The sequence below is a fragment of the Elephas maximus genome, chromosome 14, assembly GCF_024166365.1.
Source record: "Elephas maximus indicus isolate mEleMax1 chromosome 14, mEleMax1 primary haplotype, whole genome shotgun sequence".
Taxonomy (NCBI): domain Eukaryota; kingdom Metazoa; phylum Chordata; class Mammalia; order Proboscidea; family Elephantidae; genus Elephas; species Elephas maximus.
In genome coordinates, this window is record NC_064832.1 from 90,221,599 (window position 1) to 90,246,413 (window position 24,815).

A 24,815-nucleotide genomic window follows, 5' to 3' on the forward strand; every position below is an offset into this window, starting at 1 on the left:
CTGTCCACCATGGGTGACCTTGCTGGTATTTGAAATACTAGTCTAATAGTTTCTAACATAGTGACATGCAAACTACCACAGTATGACAAACTCCCAGACAGGTGGTGGAATAAATAATATAACAAAAAAAACCCCACTGCTGTTGAGTTGATTCCGACTCACAGCAGTCCTATAGGGCAGAGTCAAATTGCCCCTAGAGTTTCAAGGAGCATCTGGGGGATTCAAACTGCTGACCTTTTGGTTAGCAGCATAGCTCTTAACCACTACTCCACCAGGGTTTCCAAAAACCTGTTGCCATCTCTTTGATTCTGACTCAGCAACCCTATAGGACAGAGTGAACTGCCCCACAGGGTTTCCAAGGAGCACCTGGTAGATTTGAATTGCAGACCTCTTGGTTAGCAGCTGTAGCTCTTAACTGCTACGCCAACATGGTTTCCAAGTAAATAATATACCCAGTGCCAGAGGAGCTAAATTAGGTGTCTGCTGTGTACTAGACTTCTGTGGGTGGTGCAGACGGTTAACATGCTCTGCTGCTAACCTGAGGGTTGGAGGTTTGAGTCCACCCAGAGGCACCTCAGAAGAAAGGCCTGGCGATCTCCTTCTGAAAAACCAGCCTATGTGCTGTGTACGTATTGGAACACAGTTCTAATCTGACAAAAATGGAGTCGCCATGAGTTGGAATCAACTTGGCGTCAACTGTTTTTATGTACCAGGCACAAGACTTGGTATTGGGACATAGAGAATCTCCGACTTGAATTATCAGACTGTTAGCTCCTACTGTTTGCCCAAATAAGTTGTGTCTGTTCGCTGACCTCCTAGTCCTGGAGGCATTCAGGTCAGTATGGTGCCGCTGGTAGGCTGGAGCCTTGGTGTCTTAGTGCTGCCGTAACAGGAATACCACAAGTAGTTTGTTTTAAAGAACAGAAATTTATTTTCTCACCGATTAGGAGCCTAGAAGCCCGAATTCAGGAGCGTGTGCTTTAGGGCAAGGCTTTCTGTCTGTCTGTACTGGGGGAAGAAAAATCTTTGTTTTCTTGATAACCTCTTTGTGGCATCTGTCTTCTTGTTTGTGCTTCCTTGTTGCTGCATAATCTTTTTTTTTTTTTAATGTCTCAAAAGTGATTAGGTTTAAGACACACCCTACACAATTCATGGCCCTATTAACATGACAGAGAAAACCTTATTCCCAAATGGGATTATATCCACAAGCATAGGGGTTAGGATTCCAACACATTTTTGGGGGGAACACAATTCAGCCCGTAACACTTGGAGAGAGAAGAAAGGAAAATGGCTTTGGGAGGAGTGAACGTGCAGCACAGAGTCACCTGTGATGGCCCTGTCACCAGTAGTTAGCTTCGTTGTTCTTAGCTGCCGTCCAGGTGATTCCAACTCACGGCAACACCGTGTGCGAGTTGGCCTAATTTTTTTTTTTTTTTCCTAATTGGAAATGATTTGCCTTTGTTTTCTTCTAGACGTAATTTTTGGATCTCAGTGCTGCATTTTTCTGTTAATTGTAATTCAGAGAACGAAACCATGTAATAGGCTCATGAATTGGAAGGTTCTGAACCTCTGATTCTTTATGCGCCCTCTTTCAAAAAGTGTTTCGAAAGAGGGAAGCCCAAAGCTCTAGATCAGAAATAGACTCTTTAGAGCAGAAAGACAACCGTAGTAGCACTTACTTCAGTATTCTCACGTTGCAGGTAAGGAAGCGGTTGTAATTCTTTGCTAATGGTTTGTTCTCTTTGGTGACTTGAGTAGGAGCGGATCCTGGGAACCAAACCTTTTTTTTTTTTTCTGTTATCATACCTTTATCTCAGTTTTTCTTTTTAACGTACTGTCTAGACTCAACTTTTCTTTATTACATTGAGCTGAGCTGATGAAACCATTTTGACCATAAGGAACGGAATAATTAAAGCTGTAGGTATAGAAGATTGTGAAATTTTTATTTGAACCTAATATGATTTCCTTGCCATTATCATAGGGTCGCTATGAATTGGGATCGACTCAATAGCAATAGGGTTTTGGGTTTTTTTGTTTTTTGGTTTTATTTAAATATGGAAAGAATAAATAGATTAAGTAGTGGAAGTGAATGACTTTAAGTAATTTATAAAAACCGAATTAATCTAGGAGAGGGTCAGATAGCTTCCAGGACTATTTTAAGTTTTTTTTAATAAGATAGACTGTAGTTAGCAGTAGTGTCAAAGTTCCAGTTGATTTGAGTAGTTAGCATCTGCTGAGAGAGTGCCTGGAAATGCAGTGGTTTGATTCTGTTGGGTAAGGAGTTGTTCTGAGATGGATGCCCTGTAGTAACGGGGCTTTCTTTTCCCATGTGACATTAATTGTGGTTAAATTAAGTATCTGTTGCTGTGGTCTCCTTTGATTAGTATGCAGCAGTTAAGCTTTGTTTATATGGGGACCTAGTCACCTTCTCTTTAGGATGAAAACATTTCAGCCATGAATTTATTTTTCTTTCCAGATCTTTAGAAAGCAGCTTTTGTTTCATCTGATGAGTCTGTATCATTTTGGAGTTCAGGAATATAGGGAGGAGATTCAGTTAGTCCGCAAAGGTTTATACCATCGTGCTCTTTGGTGAGATATATGTAGCATAGAACTCCTGTCTTTGATTTTACAGACCACTAGGGAATGTAAGACATGTATTTGTGAAGTATCCACGTTCTCCTTCCCTCCTTACTCAGTTTAGATGGAATGGATCATCACTGCGATCATTTTGTAGTATACTTTTGTTATACTAATCCGGCAAGATCCAGTAAAGATTAAATCTAACTTGGACATCGTGTTTGTGCCTCTGAGCTGAACATGGATGGAGAAAAACGAATAATCTTGCCAACTGATCTCATCTTAAGCACTCAGTCTCAATCTCAAATGCATATTCGATAATGCTAGCATTCTTATACTTTCCTGGTATGTGTGTTCTTGAAAACTAGCATTTTATGCTTTTCCTCTTTCCTTAAAACTCTCATTTCCTCTCCTCCCTTACCTTATCCTTTTAGACCTTGTCTTTATTGAGAAAATGAAAACTACCAGAAGAGAACTTCACCTTCTTTCTACCCCTGAATTCCCTACCCCACCTGCATCCATACCCACCCTCACTAACTTTTCTCCTGTTGCAATGGATAAAGCGCCTCAATTCCTGGCACAGTCCAGTTCTGACACTTATATCCTAGATTCCTCTTCTCTTCTAAAAAGTTTGCTGCTACAGTTACTGTTTCTCTCCCCTGTCACCACTTTTTTCCTCTCTACAGGATCACTGCCATCAGCGTTCTAACAGGCTGCAGTGTTCTGGTCGTCAGCTGTTCTTTGATGTCCTGTGTTCCACCAGCCACTGAGCTGTATTTTTGCTTCAGTTGACAGAACTTTGAAGAGTTTTTTGTAGTCTCTCTCTATTTCTTCTTCTTCTCTTCCCAACGAGTTAGTCCATGGATACTGCAAAGCCTTACGTAATTCCATACCAATTTCTTTTACTTCCAAATATGAGGTTCATTTCTGACTAAGGACCTTTATTCTTGTTGTTTCCATGGTCTGAAAAACTCTTCCCTGAGATCTTCAAATGAGCATTTATGTTTCAGAATGACCTTTCTGATGCACTATGTAAAAAGCACTCTTTCCTTCAGTTAATACTCTCCTTTCATAAAATTTAGCATTGCTTGAATTATCTTGTTTGGTTTTGTCTGTCTGTCCCTTCTGGAATATAAGCTTTATGGAAAGGGCCTTTGTTTCTGTGCCTAAAACATGTTGCCAAGAAATGTATTGTTTATCAATAAATATTTTCTAAATAGATAAGTGAAGTTGACTATTTGAGCTTTTTTTTTTTTTCTGCTTGAGCTCTTCAGACTTATTTTCCAAGTTGAAATTCCTTGAGCAAGTAATCTCATCACCACATTTGTGCCTTCAGAGTTGATTAAAGCAAAGACCGAGATAATGTCCACTGAAATTGAGCAATCCTGATTATAATGTGTTTTATATTCCTAGTTCAGCTAGGAAGATATTGGTGCAGACATTGTTAAAATGTACTATGTAATTACTCAGCCCTTTCTTTCAGTGGCACAGTGGTTACTAGCTAAGGCTGCAAACCAAAAGGTCGGCAGTTCAAATCCACCAAGCTGGTCCTTGGAAACCCTATAGGGCAGCTCTACTCTGTTCTATAGGGTTGCTATGAGTCGAAATCAACTCCACACAGGTTTTGTGTTCTTTCTTTCAGATTGCCTGTGTAGACTTATCACTTTTTAGGTCAGGGTGATTGGAGAGAGATGTTTAGGTCTGAGTTCTCCACCTCAGTGTATTTTTATTGAAACTAAACTTCCTGTCCTGTCTTCCTATGATGGTATGAGGTTCCCTTGTCTCTCTGCTCCCTTCTCTCTTTTATATCTCTAAAGATATTGACTTAAGGCTCTATCTAATCTTGTAGATCTCATTAACATGATAAACTGTCCCTAATCTATCTCATTAGCATTGTAGTGATAGGATTTACAACATCTGGGAAGATCACACCAGGTGACAAAATGGTGGACAGTCACACAATACTGGGACTCATGGCCAGGCCAAATTGATACACATATTTTCGGGGGACACAATTCAATCCGTGACGTCCTTTTTTGCTGACCGATGGGTGATGCTTTTCTAAGGAGAAGTTGATGTATTATGATGGTTAGGCAATGTTGTGGTATAGGAAATGACCTTGTCTCAGAAAATAATGCTCAAAGACTTGGATAAAAATCATCTGTGGCTCAAGTGGAGTCCAGATATTGTAAAAACTGCCAACAATAAAGAAAGAATTTGGTGTCCCCCCCCCCCCCTCCAGGTCTTCATGTCTTTTTGCATCTTTGGTAGGTTCGGTTTGATTTGATAACTGTTACTGTGCACCTTGGATCGTTATTCTGATGAACTGTAATTCATTAAAGTAAGAAGGAAAATAGTTTCGTTCATTCCATAAATGTTGAGTTTTTACTTTGTGCAAGGTAACGAACTATGTGATAAAAAGAAGACAAGACAGTTCCAGCTCCCAAAATTGCTTTGTGGCTGGGGGCTTGGGGTCATGAGAGGAGGGCAAACTGTGAATTGTGATGGTGGTATTGCACAGTGCAGTAGGAGCATCCTGCCATCAAGTCATGACTCATAGCTTCCCTATAGAACAGAGTAAAAAGTAAAACTGCCCTGTAGGGCTTCCAAGGCTGTATTCTTGAGGGGAGCCCTGGTGGCACAGTGGTTAAGAGTTCAGCTGCTAACCAAAAGGTTGGCAGTTCAAATCCACTAGCCACTCCTTGGAAACCCTATGGAGCAGTTCTACTCTGTCCTGTAGGGTCGCTTTGAGTCATTGGCAACGGGCTTGGTTTTTTTTGAATCTTGGTGGGCCAAGGTGTTGGTGGTATACTGGTTAGCATAGTTGCCTTCCAAGTCATTGACCTGGGTTTGGTTCCTGGCCATCGCCGGAAGTTTGGCAGTTCAAACCCAACAGCTGCTCCTTGGGAGAAAGAAGCGGTAGTTTTGTTCAGTAAAGATTTATGGCCTTGGAAACCCCATGGGGGCAGCTCTGCTCTGTCTTAAAGGGTTGCAGTATGTTGGAATCGACTTGACAGGAATGGGAATTCTCCTTACTAGTGAAGGCATTCTCACCCTACCCCGACTGAGAAGACAGGCAGTTCCAACAGCCATTGTACCCATAGCTGGCTGTATTAATTACCACTCATATTACATCACTGTCCCACTCAGAATTCAGTTATGTAAAGACTAAATTGTAAAATTAATTTCCAACACCTTCTATATAAAATAAAAATGGGAATGAGAGAGAAATTGTTAGTATATACAAACATGCACATGTATTCAACGAGCAAAGAGAACATGCAAAACTGTTGCAGCCATTGTAATGAACTGTATAATATTCATGAAAGTGAAATTCTGATTTAACAAAGTAGTTCTAATTTCTTCAAAATTTTCACTAGTCGGAATCGACTCGACAGCACTAGGTTTAGGTTAGGTTGCCATGTTATGCGGTTGCCCTTTTTTTTTTTATTTTGTGGAATACTTTCTTTTGACTAGTTAGGTCTATCTGGGTGTATTTCTGAACTGACTGATCATACTGTGTAAAATAAAGTGCTCTTTTTGTGTTATCGTTACTTTGTCTAAGTTCTTTTTCAGCTTCTGTGACTTTTTTTCATCTGAGTAGTTGACTGAGCCAAATAACTGTATTTTAACTTTTTATCTTTAGAATCAAATTTTGGTTTGTGCCAAGTTAACTGCTTTTTTTGCTGTTTGTTTTTAGGCGCTGAGTGTGGAGTAAATGCAGACGTGGAGAAACATCTTGAATTGGGCAAGAAGTTACTTGCAGCCGGACAGCTAGCAGATGCCCTGTCTCAGTTTCATGCTGCAGTAGGTTTGTATCCTGGAACCAAAATACTCAGTGGCAGCTCAGTGAGTTCTAATTCGGAGCTCCTTTTTAGATAACATTTGAAATAAGTATCGTTTAATTAACGTCTAAATGTTTAAGTAAAACATTTAAAAAATATTTCCAGGGCTCTAGGTGAAATAGGCTAATAAAATATGTATCTGATACTTCAGTGCCCATGTATCTAACGTGAGAGAATTTTCCAGGTAACTGAGATTTATTTCTGAGCGCCAGGAATAATTCAGGAGACTTCTGAGCGAGCACCTTCCTCAGTGTGCTCCGTAGTTTTTTTTCTTTGTAAGCAGATTTCAGTGAATGCAGTCTGATTTTCTTGACAGCTTGGGATCCTCAGTATAAGAACTGCTTCACTTCGATGCCCTTGGGGGTGCTGCAGTTTATCGCTCTTTCTGTGTTGGTCAAACTCCCACCGCCCCCTGTGACGTTACTTCCTGTTGGAAACCTGTATCTTCCCTGTAGCATCAGCTTTCTCAGCTGTCATTGCAGCTTTGCGTTTTATTGAGGCTGTGAGAAATGAGGTGACCAGAAAAAAGACGTTCTCAGTGAGGGCCTAGAAAGTTTCCCTGTGAACGGACGCATAAACTTGTTCTAGGGTTTTTTGACATTCATTTTCCTCAGAGTTCCTTTTTATTTACTTATCTGGAACAGTTTAGGGTCACGAGAAAGCAGCCTGTGGGTGCTTAATTGTTGTAATTTATTATATAAACAAAAGGTAGTTAGGTTTTGGTCCAGCAATATCTTTCCTCATACTTCTAAAAATCAAATTTTTAGTACTGATGTTATTAGCTCTCGGTAGTAATAGGAAACCTAGATTTTATTCTTGGCTTTGTCACTTGATAATCCTGTGATGTTGGTCAAATTATGTTAAAATTACGTTAAATTTAACGTTCCAGGGTCTAGCAAAACAGCCCCAGAAGCCTCAGTGAGGAGGTGGCATAAGCATAGTGTGCTCAGGAATAATTCTGGACTGGACACAATTTTCAGTCTCAGCCCTGGCCGTCCTCACTACAGTCCCTATAAAGAATGAGCACTAAGACTTCAAATAAAAAAGAACAATGTGAAAAAAAAATTTAATATTAAACTTAATTATGGTTAAAAAAAAAAAAAAAAGGTACATTTAAAGAGTGGCTGGTAGATTCAAACTGCTGACCTTTTGGTTAGCAGCCAAGTTTAACCACGGTGCCACCAATGGCTGCACATTTAAAGACATTACTGATAAATTCCCAGCAGTTTTCGCTGTGCCATGCAAAGGAATTTTTGTGAAGATTAGGTGAGAGATATGGATATAAAGTTTTCTTTGAAAGTAGGGCATAATCACATGTGTACGGTATATAAAAATAAATCTAATTTTTGTGTTTCTGAAAATTCAGACTATTTTAAAAAACTGATGTGATACGTTAATAGGGTTTTCTTAACTCTGGCGCTTCTGCTAGGAAGTATTTTGCTGATTCAGTGATTTGACTCTCCTTTGAGAAGTAGTAGTTACTTGGCACAACAATTTGCAGTAGTTACTTTTCCTCAACAGTCAATTTAATATCTGGCCACTTCACTACTAAGCCTATGCTTTTTCTAGTGCTTCAAACTCTCTTTAATACTGCAGCCTGGTAACTAAAAAATTTTAAATTTAGACAATTTCTGTTGTCTTAGAAAATGTCTAAATATTGGTTCTTCCCTACTACCACAAGAATATTTACAGAAATTTCTAGCTTCTACCTGTTTCTTGCTTTATTCATTTTCTTTAATCTCTCATTTAGCAGAAACTTTAAGGGCTATGGCATGTTGTTAAAGTAGCTTAAAACAACTGCGCACTTTTCTTCAGCGTCACCACTGCAATATAAGAATTCCTGAGTTGGCAGTCCTCCAGAATACCCAGTAAAGTGTTATTGTCTTCCAAGAAGAACTGGTAAATCAGTAAAACTGAAACATTTATTTAACTCGGTGAAGGGAAAACGTGAAACACTGCTAGTGCGTTCAGAGCTCCAATAGTGATTTCCTTTGTCCCGTTTTGGTAAGCAGCGATGGTCCTCAAATGGGGCGTACATCGTAGTTTCTGAGGAGGACCTGTGTCACGAGAACACATAACATTTTAGTTTATGTAAAACAGCGTCCATAACAAGCTGTAGAAAATAAAGTTTAAATCGTATACCGTGGGGATATACAGTAGATAGTAGCAGGGTGGTATGGTGTCATAGCCTATCAAATCTCTTACAAGGTGTATGCTTATTGAGAAAACATAGACCCTCTATTTCAGTTGTCTCGTGTAGCAAAAGTCGAATCTTTTAGTATGGCCACGTTAGCTGCTGCAGGTAACCTGGCGAGTTAGCGAGAGTCTCTCACTAGCTGTGAGTAACTCACTAACAGTGAGTCAGTCCAGGCCTTTGATTTCCCAGCTAACCAGTTATTTACTTATTACTGCAGGTTGTACAGCTGTGCTATTTTAAAAATGTGAGTGCTGATCTTTGTGGTGAAATATTATCTGTGTTTTAATACATCTGTGAGTTAAACTATGGCTCCATTAAAAAGTATTCATCAAAATGTTAATACTTCTCAACTTCTAAATTTTAGTTTTATAATTTATTTCTTTAACTCCTCCTGTGATTAGGAAATCGATGTTAAAATTCATAGTAGAAGCATTTTGAATGTTAAGGGAGCATTTTTTATTCTGATGTTATAGTTGACATTATTTATAGGTGTCACACCCTTTCTTCCTTTTTCAAAAACTATTTCCTGGGCACATAGAGCGTTTTGTGATGACATTTTTACACAATGAAAAATGTATGTATTAAAACTCAATAGCAACATAAGCAATTGTTGCCATGTTGTGGCAGATATTGATGATTTGGTTTTAAGTCCTTTTGTTTCTGGCATATAATTCATTTTTTTGGCAGAAATTTTAAGATTTGGAACTCAGTGACTGAGAGATACTCTTGATCTATTGGAAACAGTGTGATTAAAGGAAGTATTAGGCATTGCTTTCTGAAATAGTCTTCTGAAACAGTTGTGTATTTCACTGCCATGAAGAAGTTAGATGTGAGTTTTGTCCAGAGATTTATCATTAGAGAAAAGTGCAGTGCACGTGTGAAACGCTCTCCCTGTCCTGCCTGTGGCCTGATCTCGTGGGGATAATAAATCCCAGGATCTGCATCCATTTCTTTGACAGACTTCACAGAGCGTCTTAGGTGTATCTGGCCTGTTTAAACTGGTAATTATATGGTGGGCATGTCTGAAATGATAAGCTTCTCCATTTACATAGTAAAAAAAAAAAGTGTCACACTTACATAGTTTTGCTAAGAACACAAAATCCACATCTACATTCGTCGCTTATGTGTATCCTGATGCTTTCTCCCTACATATGAGCCTCACTTGTGGAATGGGAATGAGACAGAAGGAAGCAGAGTATGCTCCAGTGACTTCCGGAAGTCACAGTTTAAAGGATTGTGAACCTCTCGAGGATAGATATGATCTTATTTAAATTTTTATTGTATTTTAAGTGCAAGTTTACAAATCATGTCAGTCTCTCATACAAAAATTTATATACACCTTGCTACATACTCCTAGTTGCCTTCCCCCTAATGAGACAGCACACTCCTGTCCACCCTCTATTTTCATGTCTGTTCAGGTAGCTTCTGACCTTCTCTGCCCTCTCACCTTCCATATAAGAGGTGCCCATATCGTCTCACGTGTCTACTTGATCTAAGAAGCTTACTGCTCACCAGTATCGTTTTCTAGCCTATATAATAATAAAAAAAAAAAAAAACCCAGTCCAATCCCTGTCTGAAGAGTTGGCTTTGGGAATGGTTCCTGTGTTGGGCTAACAGAGCGTCTGGGGACCATGACCTCTGGGGTCCTTCCAGTCTCAGTCGGTCCATTAAGTCTGGTCTTTTTATGAGAATTTGAAGTCTGCATCCCACTGCTCTCCTGCTCTCTCAGGGGTTGTCTGTTTTGCTCCCTGTCAGGGTGGTCATCGGTTGTAGCCAGGCACCCTCTAGTTCTTCTGGTCTCAGGCTGATGTTGTCTCTGATTTGTGTGGCCCTTTCTGTCTCTTGGGCTCGTAATTATGTTGTGTCATTGGTGTTCTTCTCCATTGTTCCAGGTGGGTTGAGACCAATTGATGCATCTTAGATGGCTGCTTGCTAGCGTTTAAGACCCCAGATGCCACTCTCCAAAGTGGGATGCAGAGTGTTATCTTAATAGATTTTATTATGCAAATTGACCTAAATGTCCCCTGAAACCATGGTCCCCAAACCTCTGTCCCTGCTATGCTGGCCTTTGAAGCATTCATTTTACTGAGGAAACTGCTTTTGGTTTAGCCCCATTGTTCTGACCTCTCCTATATTGTGTATTGTCTTTCCCTTCACCTAAAATAGTTCTTGTCTACTAATTAGTGAATACCCCTCTCCCTCCCTTCCTCCCCACTCTCGTAACCATCAGAGAATATTTTCTTCTCTGTTTAAACTATTTTTTGACTTCTCATAATAGTGGTCTCATACAATATTTGTCCTTTTGCAACTGACTAATTTCGTTCAGCATAATGCCTTTCAGATTCCTCCATGTTACGAGATGTTTCACAGATTCATCGTTGTTCTTTATCAATGTGTAGTATTCCATTTAGTATTCCATTGTGTGAATATACCATAATTTATTAATCAATTTATCCGTTGATGGGCACCTTGGTTGCATCCCTCTTTTTGCTATTGTAAACAGTACTGCAGTGAACATGGGTGTGCATATATCTGTTCGTGTAAAGGCTCTTATTTCTCTAGGATGTATTCCAAGGAGTGGGATTGCTGGATCGTATGGTAGTTCTATTTCTAGCTTTTTAAGGAAATGCCAAATCGATTTCTAAAGTGGTTGTACTATTTTACCTTCCCACCAGCAGTGTATAAGTATTCCAGTCTCTCTACAGCCTCTCCAACATTTATTATTTTGTGTTTTTTGGATTAATGCCAGCCTTGTTGGAGTGAGATGGAATCTCATTTTAGTTTTGGTTTGCATTTCTCTAATGGCTGGTGATCGTGAGCATTTCCTTATATATCTGTTAGCCACCTGAATGTCTTCTTTAGTGAAGTGTCTGTTATATCCTTTGGTCATTTTTAATTGGGTTATTTGTCTTTTTGTTGTTGAATTTTTGCAGTATCACGTGGATTTTAGAGATAAGAAGCTGATGGGAAATGTCTTAGCTAAAAACTCTTACCCAGTCTGTAGGTAATCTTTTTACTCTTTTGGTGAAGTCTTAGGATGAGCGTAGATAGGAATTTGATTTTTAGAAGCTCCCACTTATCTAGTTTCTCTTCTGGTGTTTGTACATTGTTAGTAATGTTTTGTATACGGTTTATGCCGTGTATTAGGGCTCCTAGTGTTGTTCCTATTTTTTCTTCCATGATCTTTATCGTTTTAGATTTTATATTTAGGTCTTTGATCCGTTTTGAGTTCATTTTTGTGTATGGTGTGAGGTATGGGTCTTGTTCCATTTTTTTTGCAGTTGAATATCCAGTTATGCCAACCGCATTTGTTAAAGAGACTGTCTTTTACCCATTTAACTGACTTTGGGGCTTTGTCAAATGTCAACTGCTCATAAAAAACCAACCCACTGGATTCTCAATTCTGTTCCATTGGTCTATATATCTGTTGTTGTAGTAGTACCAGGCTGCTACAACACTGTGGTGGTATAATAGGCTCTAAAATCAGATTGAGTGAGGCCTCCCACTTTGTTCTTGTTTTTCAGTAATGCTTTACTTATCCAGGCCCTCTTTCCCTTCCGTATGAAGTTAGTGATTTGTTTCTCCATCTCATGAAAAAATGTCGTTGGAATTTGGATCAGAATTGCATTGTATCTATAGATCGCTTTTGGTAGAATGTGCAGTTTTACAATTTTGAGTCTTCCTATCTGTGAGTAAGGTATGTTTTTCCACTTTGTGTAGGTCTCCTTTGGTTTCTTGCAGTAGTGTCTTGTAGTTTTCTTTGTACAGGTCTTTTACATCTCTGGTAAGATTTATTCCTAAGTATTTTATGTTCTTGGGGGCCACTATAAATGGTATTGATTTGGTGATTTCCTCTTGGATATTCTTTTTGTTGGTGTAGAAGAATCAAACTGATTTTTGTATGTTTATCTTGTATCTTGAAACTCGCCTGAACTCTTCTATTAGGTTCAGTTGAGGATTCTTTAGGGTTTTCTGTGTATAAGATCATGTCATCTGCAAATAGAGATACTTTTACACTTTCTTTACCAAACTGGATGACCTTTATTTCTTTATCTAGCCTGATTGCTCTGGCTAGGAGCTCCAGCACAGTGTTGAATAAGAGTGTGAGATAAAGGGCATCTTGTGTGGTTCCTGTTCTTCAGGGGAATGCTTTCAGATTCTCTCCATTTAGAATGATGTTGGCTGTTGGGTTTGTATAAATGCCGTTTATTATGTTGAGGAATTTTCTCTCTATTCCTATTTTGCTGAGTGTTTTTATCATGAATGGGTGTTGGACTTTGTCAAATGGCTTTTCTGCATCAATTGACAGGATCACATAGTTCTTGTCTTTTGTTTTATTTATATAATGGATTACATTAATTGTTTTTCTAATGTTGAACCATCCCTGCATACCTGGTATGAATCCCACTTGGTCGTGGTGAATTTTTGAAATGGTATTGAATTCTATTTGCTAGAATTTTGTTAAGGATTTTTGCGTGTAAGTTCATAAGGGATATAGGTCTGTAATTTTCTTTTTTTTTGTGGTGTCTTTACCTGGTTTTGGTGTCAGGGATATGCTGGCTTCATAGAATGAGTTTGGTAGTATTCTGTCCTTTTCTATGCTCTGAAGTACCTTTAGTAGTAGTGGCGTTAACTCTTCTCTGAAAGTTTGGTAGAGCTCAGCAGTGAAGCTGTCCGAGCCGGGGCTTTTTTTGTTGGGAGTTTTTAAGTTACATTTTCAATCTCTTCTTTTGTTATGGGTCTATTTTGTTGTTCTACCTCTGTTTGTATTAGTGTAGATACGTAGTGTGTTTCTAGAAATTCATCCATTTCTTCTAGGTTTTCAAATTTGTTGGAATACAACTTTTCATAGTAATCTGATATGATTCTTTTAATTTCAGTTGGGTCTGTTGTAATATCGCCCATCTCATTTCTTATTTGGGTTATTTGCGTCCTTTCCTGTTTTTCTTTTGTCAGTTTGGCCAGTGGTTTATCAAGTTTGTTAATTTTTTTCAAAGAACCAGCTTTTGGTCTTGTTAACTCTTTCAATTGTTTTTCTGTTCTCTATTTCACTTAATTCTGCTCTGATTTTTATTATTTGCTTTCTTCTGGAACCTGAAGTTTCTTTTGTTGCTCTCTTTCTATTTGTTCAAGATGTAGGGATAATTCTTTGATTTTGGCCCTTTCTTCTTTTTGTATGTGTACATTTATTGATATAAGTTGACCTCAGAGGACTGTTTTAGCTATGTCCCAAAGGTTCTGATAGAAAGTGTGTTCATTCTCGTTGGATTGTATGAATTTCTTTATTCCATTTTTAATGTCCTCTGTTACCCAGTCTTTTTTGAACAGGGTGTTTTTCAGTTTCCAAGTGTTTGATTTCTTTTCACTGCCTTTTCTGTTATTGATTTCTACTTTTATGGCCTTATGGTCAGAGAAGATGCTTTGTAGTATTTCAGTGTGTTGGATTCTGCTAAGGCTTGCTTTATGACCTAATATGTGGTCTTCTAGAGAATATTCCATGTGTGCTGGAAAAGAAGGTATTCTTGGCTGCTGTTGGGTGCAGTGTTCTGTATATGCCTGTGAGGTCAAGTTGGTTGATTGTGGCATTCCGATCTTCCATGTCTTTATTGAGCTTCTTTCTGAATGTTCTGTCCTTCACTGAAAGTGGTGTATTGAAGTCTCCTACTATAATTGTAGAGCTATCTATCTCTCTTTTCAATGCTGTTAGTTTTATGTATCTTGCAGCCCTGTCATTGGGTGCGTAATATTTAATATGGTTATATCCTCCTGGCATGTTGTCCCTTTAATGATTATATAGTGTCCTTCCTTGCCCTTTGTAGTGGATCTAACTTTAAAGTCTATTTTGTCAGAAATTAATATTGCCACTCCTGTTCTTTTCTGGTTGTTGTTTGCTTGATATACGTTTTTCCCATCCTTTGAGTTTTAGTTTGTTTGTGTCTCTAAGTCTAAGGTATGTCTCTTCTCGGCAGCATATAGACAGATTGTGTTTTTTTTTTTTGAATGCATTCTGCCACTCTCTGTCTTTTTATTGGTGTTTTTAGCACATTTACATTCAGCGCAATTATGGGTGAATGAGTTTAGTGCTGTCATTTTGATGTTTTTTTTGTGTGTTGTCGGCAGTTTGTTTTTCCCACTCAATTTTTTGTGCTGTGTAATTTATATATTGTGTTTTCCTTTTATTCGTTGTTGCTGATTTTGTTTTTGCTGAGTTTTTATTTTTTTCTTGTATTTTATTGTGATGAGTAGGATTGTTAGTCTCCTTTGTGGTTACCTTAATATTTACCTATATTTTTCTAAGTTTAAACCTAACTTTTATGTCTTTATATAGCCTTGACTTCCTCTCCATATGAAAGATCTATGACTACATTTCTTAATCCCTCTTTATTGTTTTAATGTTATCTTCTTTTACATAATGTCATTGCTGTTTCCCTGTTTTGAGCGGTTTTTTTTATCTTGATTTATTTTTGTGAGTTCCCTATCTGGGTTGACATCTGGTTGCTCTGTCCTATGCTCTAAAAAAAAAAAAAAAAATCTAGTCATCTGATATTATTGATTTTCTAACCAGAGAACTCCCTTTAGTATTTCCTGTAGTTTTGATTTGGTTTTTACAAATTCCCTAAACTTCTGTTTATCTGGAAATGACCTAATTTCACCTTTATATTTGAGAGATGGAAACCCTGGTGATGTAGTGGTTAAGTGCTACGGCTACTAACTAAAAGGTTGGCAGTTCAGATCCATCACGTGCTCCTTGGAAACTCTATGGGGCAGTTCTACCCTGTCCTACAGGGTCACTATGAGTTGGAATCGACTCGATGGCAGTGGGTTTGGTTTTTGGTGGTTTAATTTGAGAGACAGTTTTGCTGGATATATGATTCTTGGCTGGCAGTTTTTTCCTTTAGTGCTTTATATAAGTCATCCCATTGCCTTCTTGCCTGCATGGTTTCTGCCGAGTAGTCTGAGCTTATTCTTACTGACTCTCCTTTGTGTGTGACTTTTTGCTTATCCCTAGGTGCTCTTAAAATGATCTCTTTATCTTTGGTTTTGGCAAGTTTGATTATAATATGTCTTGGTTTTTTTTTTTTTTTTGATATCTACCTTATGTAGAGTTCAGTGAGCGTCTTGGATAGATACCTTCTCATCTCTCACGATATCAGGGAAGTTTTCTGCCAACAAATCTTGTACAATTCTCTCTGTATTTTCTGTTATTCCTCCCTGTTCTGGCACTCCGATCTCTTGTAGGTTATTTCTCTAGATAGAGTCCCACAGGATTTTTAGGGTTTCTTCGTTTTTTTGAGTTCTTTTATCTGATTTTTCTTCGATTATATTGGTGCTGAGTGTTTTATCTTCGGTCTCACCAATCCTGCCTTCCACTTTCTCGATTCTGCTCCTCAGACTTTCTATTGAGTCGTCTAATTTTATTGTGAATCTTTTGAATTTCCAATTGCTGTCTCTCTGTGGACTCTTGCAGCTTATTGCATTTTTCATTATGTTCTTGAAAAATTCCATTATATCATTTTGGAGGAGTTGTGGTAGTGTGCATATTTTTGCAGAATTGGCCACTTAATTTTAATATGTATATAATCATAAAACAATACTTACCAGCCTGTGGATGGGAATCTAGAAGCTCGGCTAGGCTTACTATTTATACAGTAATACTACTGTAAAGACCTGACATAACTCTTATAATAGGCCGGGGGATAAAGAAATAATGAATGATAGAGTGGGCTAAGTCCTCATCTACCGTAGGAAGCAGTAAACACGGAAGGTGCAGAACTGGTAAATCCGGAGCAGACTCAGAAACAGATTATTTTGAAATGAGAATGAATATAGCTTTAAAAAGTTAAAGTTGCTTCTAGAGAACATGACTGATAGTTTTTCTCATAAACATTATAATACTGTTTGACCTTTTAGAAATGGTGGCTACGTGTTATTTTTGATAAAAAATAAAATTAACTTATACTCAGAGCCACTAGTCTGGCAGGATGTGAAGTTAAAAAACATTGTACTAAAAATATATGTATCCAAACACTCTCTCTGTGATGTATTTTTTGGCATTTTTCAGCTAAATATCCAAATTTATAAACAATTATAAGGAAAAAAAAGACTTTTAAGGTGTGTATTGTGTATTTTTAATATCTATGGCATATCATTGTGTTATATAAGTAAGCAATGTGGCTTTATTATAGAATTTAGAATCTTCAAGTCTGTTGGAAAAAGTGTTGGAAACAAATCATTGGCATCTCTGCAATTCCATAAAAATATGAGAACAAGCTTAAAATAGTCTGAAAGTACCCGTTATTTTAAAATCATAAAATAATTTTAAGAATTATTAATGCTGAATAACCTAAGAAGAAGTCTCAAGGGAAATACAAAAATATATTGACCTGAATGAAAATAAAATACAACAAATTAAAACTTGTGGGATGCAGTTAGAGTGATGAGAGGAAGAATTATAATGCTAATGCGTACATTAGAAAAGTCTCAAATCAATAGTCTTAGCTGCCATTTCAAGAAACTTGATGAAGAGCAAAATAAACCAAAAGCAAGGAGCAGGAAAGAAATAATAAAAATCAGAGTGTAAGTCAATAAAATTTACAACAGAAAAGCAGTAGAAAAAAACAAAGAAAGCTGCTATGAAAAGATCGTGGACAAACCTCTTAGCAAGACTCACAAAGAAAAAGGCGCAGGTTACTAGTAATCAGGAATGAAACGGGGCTATCACTTCAGACCCTGCAGACTTCAAAAAGGGTGATAAGGGAATACTACGAACAACTGTTAGACACACAAATTTGACACCTAAGGTGAAATGGACCAACTCCTCAAAAAGCACGTGCTATCACCCTGTGCCGTCAAGTCGATTCTGACTCCTGGCAACCCTATAGGATAGAGTAGAATTGCCCCACAGGATTTCCAAGGCAGTCATCTTTACGGAAGCAGACTGCCACGTCCTTCTCCCTTGATCCAGTTGGTGGGTTCAAGCCGCTGACCTTTCAGTTGGCTACCAAACGCTTAACCACAGATCCATCAGGGCTCCTTAAAGAATAAGTTAATTTTATTTTTATCAAAAATAACACGTAGCCATCATTTTAGGAGGTCAAATAGTATCATAAGGTTTATGAGAAAAACTATCAGTTATGTTCTCTAGGAGCAGCTTTGCTTAACTTTTTAAAGCTGTATTCATTCACAGTTCAAAATAATCTGTTGATGACTCTGCTCTTGATTTACCAGTTTTGTGCCTTCCGTGTTTACTACTTCTTATGGTAGATGAGGACTTAGCCCTCTCTGCGATTCCTTTATTTCTCTATCCCCTGGCCTACTAGTAATCCCAGCCGAGCCCCTAGATTGCCATCCACAGGCTCATGAGTATTGTACTGTGAATATATTTCTTTTCTTTGATAACTCTTTGCTTTTCCTAGTATTTAAAACTGTTGCTGCTGCAACTTTTCCTCTTCTCTTTCTCCTCTTCTTCCCGCTCCTTTGTTTTTTGTGTATCCATTATTAAATGACTCCCAGTCTTCTCCGGAACTTGAAAGCCCCTTTTTGTATGATCAGAAACAAAGTACTTAGATTCCTTTTTACTTGGGGATGGCCCTTCTGATTCAGTCTATACTTGTGTCTCCCTAGGCCTACTGTATGCTATCATTTTGGGACACACTTCATTTTCATGAGAATTTTCTTTGCTTCTCTTTTGTATCTTCTGAATCATGGATTACTTCTTTTTCTTTGTTTATTCCTTAATTTTTGTAGAATACATCCTTTAGTAGCTTCTTGAGAAAGATTACAAGAGAGATTAATTTTTGAGACCTTGCCTTCATGTCATGGCTAACAATAGAATTATAGGAGGAAATAATTTTCTTATAGATTTTTAATTTATTTGAAAAATTTTATAGTGATAAAATATATATAACAAAATTTGCCATTTTAAATGTATAATTCAGTGGTATTAATTACATTCAAAATTTTATACAATCATCCCTACTATTTCCAAAGCTTTTTCGTTACCCCAAGTAGAAACTCTGTACCCGTTAAGCAATAACTTCCTGTTCCCCCTTATTCCCAGGCCTTGTCTCTATGAATTTGCCTATTCTGGACATTTTTTATAAATGGAATCATATGATATGTGGCCTTTTGTGATTGACTTTTCACTTTGCATTACGTTTTTTTTTTTTTTTAATTAACTTTTATTAAGCTTCAAGTGAACAATTTACAAATCCAATCAGTCTGTCACATGTAAGTTTACATACATCTTACTCCCTTCTCCCACTTGCTCTCCCCCTATTGAGTCAGCCCTTTCAGTCTCTCGTTTCCTGCCAATTTTGCCATCTTCTCTCTCTCTCTATCTTCCCATCCCCCCTCCAGTCAAGAGTTGCCAACATACTCTCCAGTGTCCACCTGATTTAATTAGCTCACTCTTATCAGCATCTCCCCCCCCCCCCCCCCCCCCGCGACCAGTCCCTTTCATGTCTGATGAGTTGTCTTCAGGGATGGTTCCTGTCCTGTGCCTACAGAAGGTCTGGGGAGCATTGCCACCGGGATTCCTCTAGTCGCAGTCAGACCATTAAGTCTGGTCTTTTTATGAGAATTTGGGGTCTGCATCCCACTGATCTCCTGCTCCCTCAGGAGTTCTCTGTTGTGCTCCCTGACAGGGCAGTCATCGATTGTGGCCGGGCACCAACTAGTTCTTCTGGTCTCAGGATGATGTAGGTCTCTGCTTCATGTGGCCCTTTCTGTCTCTTGGGCTCTTAGTTGTCGTGTGACCTTGGTGTTCTTCATTTTCCTTTGCTCCAGGTGGGTTGAGACCAATTGATGCATCTTAGATGGCCGCTTGTTAGCATTTAAGACCCCAGACGCCACATTTCAAAGTGGGATGCAGAATGTTTTCATAATAGAATTATTTTGCCAATTGACTTAGAAGTCCCCTCAAACCATGTTCCCCAGACCCCGGCCCCTGCTCCACTGACCTTTGAAGCATTCATTTTATCCCGGAAACCTCTCTGCTTTTAGTCCAGTCCAATTGGGCTGACATCCTTGTATTGAGTGTTGTCTTTCCCTTCACCCAAAGCAGTTCTTATCTACTGATTGATCAATAAAAAACCCTCTCCCTCCCTCTCTCCCTTCCCCCTTCGTAACCACAAAAGTATGTGTTCTTCTCAGTTTTTTCTATTTCTCAAGATCTTATAATAGTGGTCTTATACAGTATTTGTCCTTTTGCCTCTGACTCATTTCGCTCAGCATAATGCCTTCCAGATTCCTCCATGTTATGAAATGTTTCACAGATTCGTCACTGTTCTTTATCGATGCGTAGTATTCCATTGTGTGAATATACCACAATTTATTTACCCATTCATCCGTTGACGGACACCTTGGTTGCTTCCAGCTTTTTGCTATTGTAAACAGAGCTGCAATAAACATCGGTGTGCATATATCTGTTTGTGTGAAGGCTCTTGTATCTCTAGGGTATATTCCGAGGAGTGGGATTGTATGGTAGTTCTATTTCTAACTGTTTAAGTTAGAAATAGAACTACCATTTAAGTTCTATTTCTGGGTTGTATGGTAGTTCTATTTCTAACTGTTTAAGATAACGCCAGATGGATTTCCAAAGTGGTTGTACCATTTTACATTCCCACCAGCAGTGTATGAGAGTTCCAATCTCTCCGCAGCCTCTCCAACATTTATTATTTTGTGTTTTTTGGATTAATGCCAGTCTAGTTGGTGTGAGATGGAATCTCATCGTAGTTTTAATTTGCATTTCTCTAATGGCTAATGATCGGGAGCATTTTCTCATGTATCTGTTGGCTGCCTGAATATCTTCTTTAGTGAAATGTGTGTTCATATCCTTTGCCCACTTCTTGATTGGGTTGTTTGTCTTTTCGTGGTTGAGTTTTGACAGAATCATGTAAATTTTAGAGATGAGGCGCTGGTCTGAGATGTCATAGCTGAAAATTCTTTCCCAGTCTGTAGGTGGTCTTTTTACTCTTTTGGTGAAGTCTTTAGACAAGCATAGGTGTTTGATTTTTAGGAGCTCCCAGTTATCTGGTTTCTCTTCATCATTTTTGGTAATGTTTTGTATTCTGTTTATGCCCTGTATTAGGGCTCCTAGGGTTGTCCCTATTTTTTCTTCCATGATCTTTATCGTTTTAGTCTTTATGTTTAGGTCTTTGATCCACTTGGAGTTAGTTTTTGTGCATGGTGTGAGGTATGGGTCCTGTTTCATTTTTTTGCAAATGGATATCCAGTTATGCCAGCACCATTTGTTAAAAAGACTATCTTTTCCCCAATTAACTGACACTGGGCCTTTGTCAAATATCAGCTGCTCATACATGGATGGATTTATATCTGGATTCTCAATTCTGTTCCATTGGTCTATGTGCCTGTTGTTGTACCAGTACCAGGCTGTTTTGACTACTGTGGCTGTATAATAGGTTCTGAAATCAGGTAGAGTGAGGCCTCCCACTTTCTTCTTCTTTTTCAGTAATGCTTTGCTTATCCGGGGGTTCTTTTCCTTCCATATGAAATTGGTGATTTGTTTCTCTATCCACTTAAAATGTGACATTGGAATTTGGATCGGAAGTGTGTTATATGTATAGATGGCTTTTGGTAGAATAGACATTTTTACTATGTTAAGTCTTCCTATCCATGAGCAGGGTATGTTTTTCCACTTAAGTATGTCCTTTTGAATTTCTTGTAGTAGAGCTTTGTAGTTTTCTTTGTATAGGTCTTTTACATCCTTGGTAAGATTTATTCCTAAGTATTTTATCTTCTTGGGGGCTACTGTGAATGGTATTGATTTGGTTATTTCCTCTTCGGTGTTCTTTTTGTTGATGTAGAGGAATCCAAGTGATTTTTGTATGTTTATTTTATAACCTGAGACTTTGCCAAACTCTTCTATTAGTTTCAGTAGTTTTCTGGAGGATTCCTTAGGGTTTTCCGTGTATACGATCATGTCATCTGCAAATAGTGATAGCTTTACTTCCTCCTTGCCAATCCGGATACCCTTTATTTCTTTGTCTAGCCTAATTGCCCTGGCTAGGACTTCAAGTATGATGTTGAATAAGAGTGGTGATAAAGGGCATCATTGTCTGGTTCCCGTTCTCAAGGGAAATGCTTTCAGGTTCTCTCCATTTAGAGTGATATTGGCTGTTGGCTTTGCATAGATGCCCTTTATTATGTTGAGGAATTTTCCTTCAATTCCTATTTTGGTAAGAGTGTTTATCATAAATGGGTGTTGAACTTTGTCAAATGCCTTTTCTGCATCTATTGATAAGATCATGTGGTTTTTATCTTTTGTTTTATTTATGTGATGGATTACATTAATGGTTTTTCTGATATTAAACCAGCCTTGCATACCTGGTATAAATCCCACTTGATCAGGGTGAATTATTTTTTTGATGTGTTGTTGGATTGTATTGGCTAGAATTTTGTTGAGGATTTTTGCATCTATGTTCATGAGGGATATAGGTCTATAATTTTCTTTTTTTTGTAATGTCTTTACCTGGTTTTGGTATCAGGGAGATGGTAGCTTCATAGAATGAGTTGGGTAGTATTCCGTCTTTCTCTATGCTTTGAAATACCTTCAGTAGTAGTGGTGTTAAGTCTTCTCTGAAGGTTTGGTAGAACTCTGCAGTGAAGCTGTCCGGGCCGGGGCTTTTTTTTGTTGGAAGCTTTTTGATTACCGTTTCAATCTCTTATTTTGTTATGGGTCTATTTAGTTGTTCTACTTCTGAATGTGTTAGTTTAGGTAGGTAGTGTTTTTCCAAGAATTCATCCATTTCTTGTAGGTTTTCAAATTTGTTAGAGTACAATTTTTCATGGTAATCTGAAATGATTCTTTTAATTTCATTTGGTTCTGTTGTGATGTGGTCCTTCTCGTTTCTTATTCGGGTTATTTGTTTCCTTTCCTGTATTTCTTTAGTCAGTCTAGCCAATGGTTTATCAATTTTGTTAATTTTTTCAAAGAACCAGCTTTTGGCTTTGTTAATTCTTTCAATTGTTTTTCTGTTCTCTAATTCATTTAGTTCAGCTCTAATTTTTATTATTTGTTTCCTTCTGGTGCCTGATGGGTTCTTTTGTTGCTCAGTTTCTATTTGTTTTCAAGTTGTAGGGACAGTTCTCTGCTTTTGGCTCTTTCTTCTTTTTGTATGTGTGCATTTATCGATATAAATTGGCCTCTGAGCACTGCTTTTGCTGTGTCCCAGAGGTTTTGATAGGAAGTATTTTCATTCTCGTTGCATTCTATGAATTTCCTTATTCCCTCCTTGATGTCTTCTACAACCCAGTCTTTTTTCAGGAGGGTATTGTTCATTTTCCAAGTATTTGATTTCTTTTCCCTAGTTTTTCTGGTATTGATTTCTAGTTTTATTGCCTTGTGGTCTGAGAAGATGCTTTGTAATATTTCGATGTTTTGGACTCTGCAAAGGTTTGTTTTATGACCTAAAATGTGGTCTATTCTAGAGAATGTTCCATGTGCACTAGAAAAAAAAGTATATTTTGCAGCAGTTGGGTGGAGAGTTCTGTATAAGTCAATGAGGTCAAGTTGGTTGATTGTTGTAAGTAGGTCTTCCGTGTCTGTATTGAGCTTCTTACTGGATGTCCTGTCCTTCTCCGAAAGTGGTGTGTTGAAGTCTCCTACTATAAATGTGGAGGTGTCTATCTCACTTTTCAATTCTGTTAAAATTTGCTTTATGTATCTTGCAGCCCTGTCATTGGGTGCATAAATATTTAATATGGTTATGTCTTCCTGATCAATTGTCCCTTTTATCATTATATAGTGTCCTTCTTTATCCTTTGTGGTGGATTTGTCTAAAGTCTATTTTGTCAGAAATTAATATTGCTACTCCTCTTCTTTTTTGCTTATAGTTTGCTTGATATGTTTTTTTCAATCTTTTGAGTTTTAGTTTGTTTGTGTCTCTAAGTCTAAGGTGTGTCTCTTGTAGGCAGCATATAGATGGATCGTGTTTCTTTATCCAGTCCGTGACTCTCTGTCTCTTTATTGGTGGATTTAGTCCATTTATGTTCAGCGTAATTATAGATAAATAAGTTTTTAGTGCTGTCATTTTGATGCCTTTTCACGTGTGTTGTTGGCCATTTCATTTTTCCACATACTTTTTTGTGCTGAGACGTTTTTCTTAGTAGATTGTGAGATCCTCATTTTCATAATGTTTAACTTTATGTTAGTTGAGTCGTTACTTTTTTCTTGAGTTATGGAGTTGATATTCTTTTTTGTGGTTACCTTATTATTTACCCCTATTTTTCTAAGTAAAAACCTAACTTGTATTGTTCTATATCGCCTTGTATCACTCTCCATCTGGCAGTTCAATGCCTCCTATATTTAGTCCCTCTTTTTGATTATTGTCATCTTTTACCTATTGACTTCCATGATTCCCTGTTATGTGTATTACTTTATTTATTTATTTAGAATTAATCTTAATTTGTTTTTGTGCTTTCCCTATTTGAGTTGATATCAGGACGTTCTGTTTTGTGACCTTGTATTGTGCTGGTACCTGATATTATTGGTCATCTGACCAAACAATCTCCTTTAGCATTTCTTGTAGCCTTGGTTTGGTTTTTGCAAATTCTCTAAACTTGTGTTTATCTGTAAATATCTTAATTTCTCCTTCATATTTCAGAGAGGGTTTTGCTGGATATATGATCCTTGGCTGGCAGTTTTTCTCCTTCAGTGCTCTGTATACGTCATCCCATTTCCTTCTTGCCTGCATGGTTTCTGCTGAGTAGTCTGAACTTATTCTTATTGCTTCTCCCTTGAAGGAAACCTTTCTTTTCTCCCTGGCTGCTTTTAAAATTTTCTGTTTATCTTTGGTTTTGGTAAGTTTGATGATAATATGTCTTGGTGTTTTTCTTTTTGGATCAGTCTTAAATGGGGTTCGATGAGCATCTTGGATAGATATCCTTTCGTCTTTCATGATGTCAGGGAAGTTTTGTGTCAGGAGTTCTTCAACTATTTTCTCTGTGTTTTCTGTCCCCCCTCCCTGTTCTGGGACTCCAATCACTCGCAAGTTATCCTTCTTGATAGAGTCCCACATGATTCTTAGGGTTTCTTCATTTTTTTAAATTCTTTTATCTGATTTTTTTTCAGCTATGTTGGTTTTGATTCCCTGGTCCTCCAGATGTCCCAGTCTACATTCTAATTGCTCGAGTCTGCTCCTCTGACTTCCTATTGCGTTGTCTAATTCTGTTAT

General features: G+C 37.9%; 1 protein-coding gene across 1 annotated transcript in view; it reads left to right on the plus strand.

The window, feature by feature from the left end:
* Positions 1 to 24,815, plus strand: part of DNAJC3 (DnaJ heat shock protein family (Hsp40) member C3) — an 86,651-nt gene that overhangs the window by 4,982 nt on the left and 56,854 nt on the right. The window contains exon 2 of the mRNA XM_049853440.1: positions 6,278 to 6,388. Coding sequence (XP_049709397.1) covers positions 6,278 to 6,388 — 111 coding nt within the window. The remainder of the gene's footprint in view (positions 1 to 6,277; positions 6,389 to 24,815) is intronic.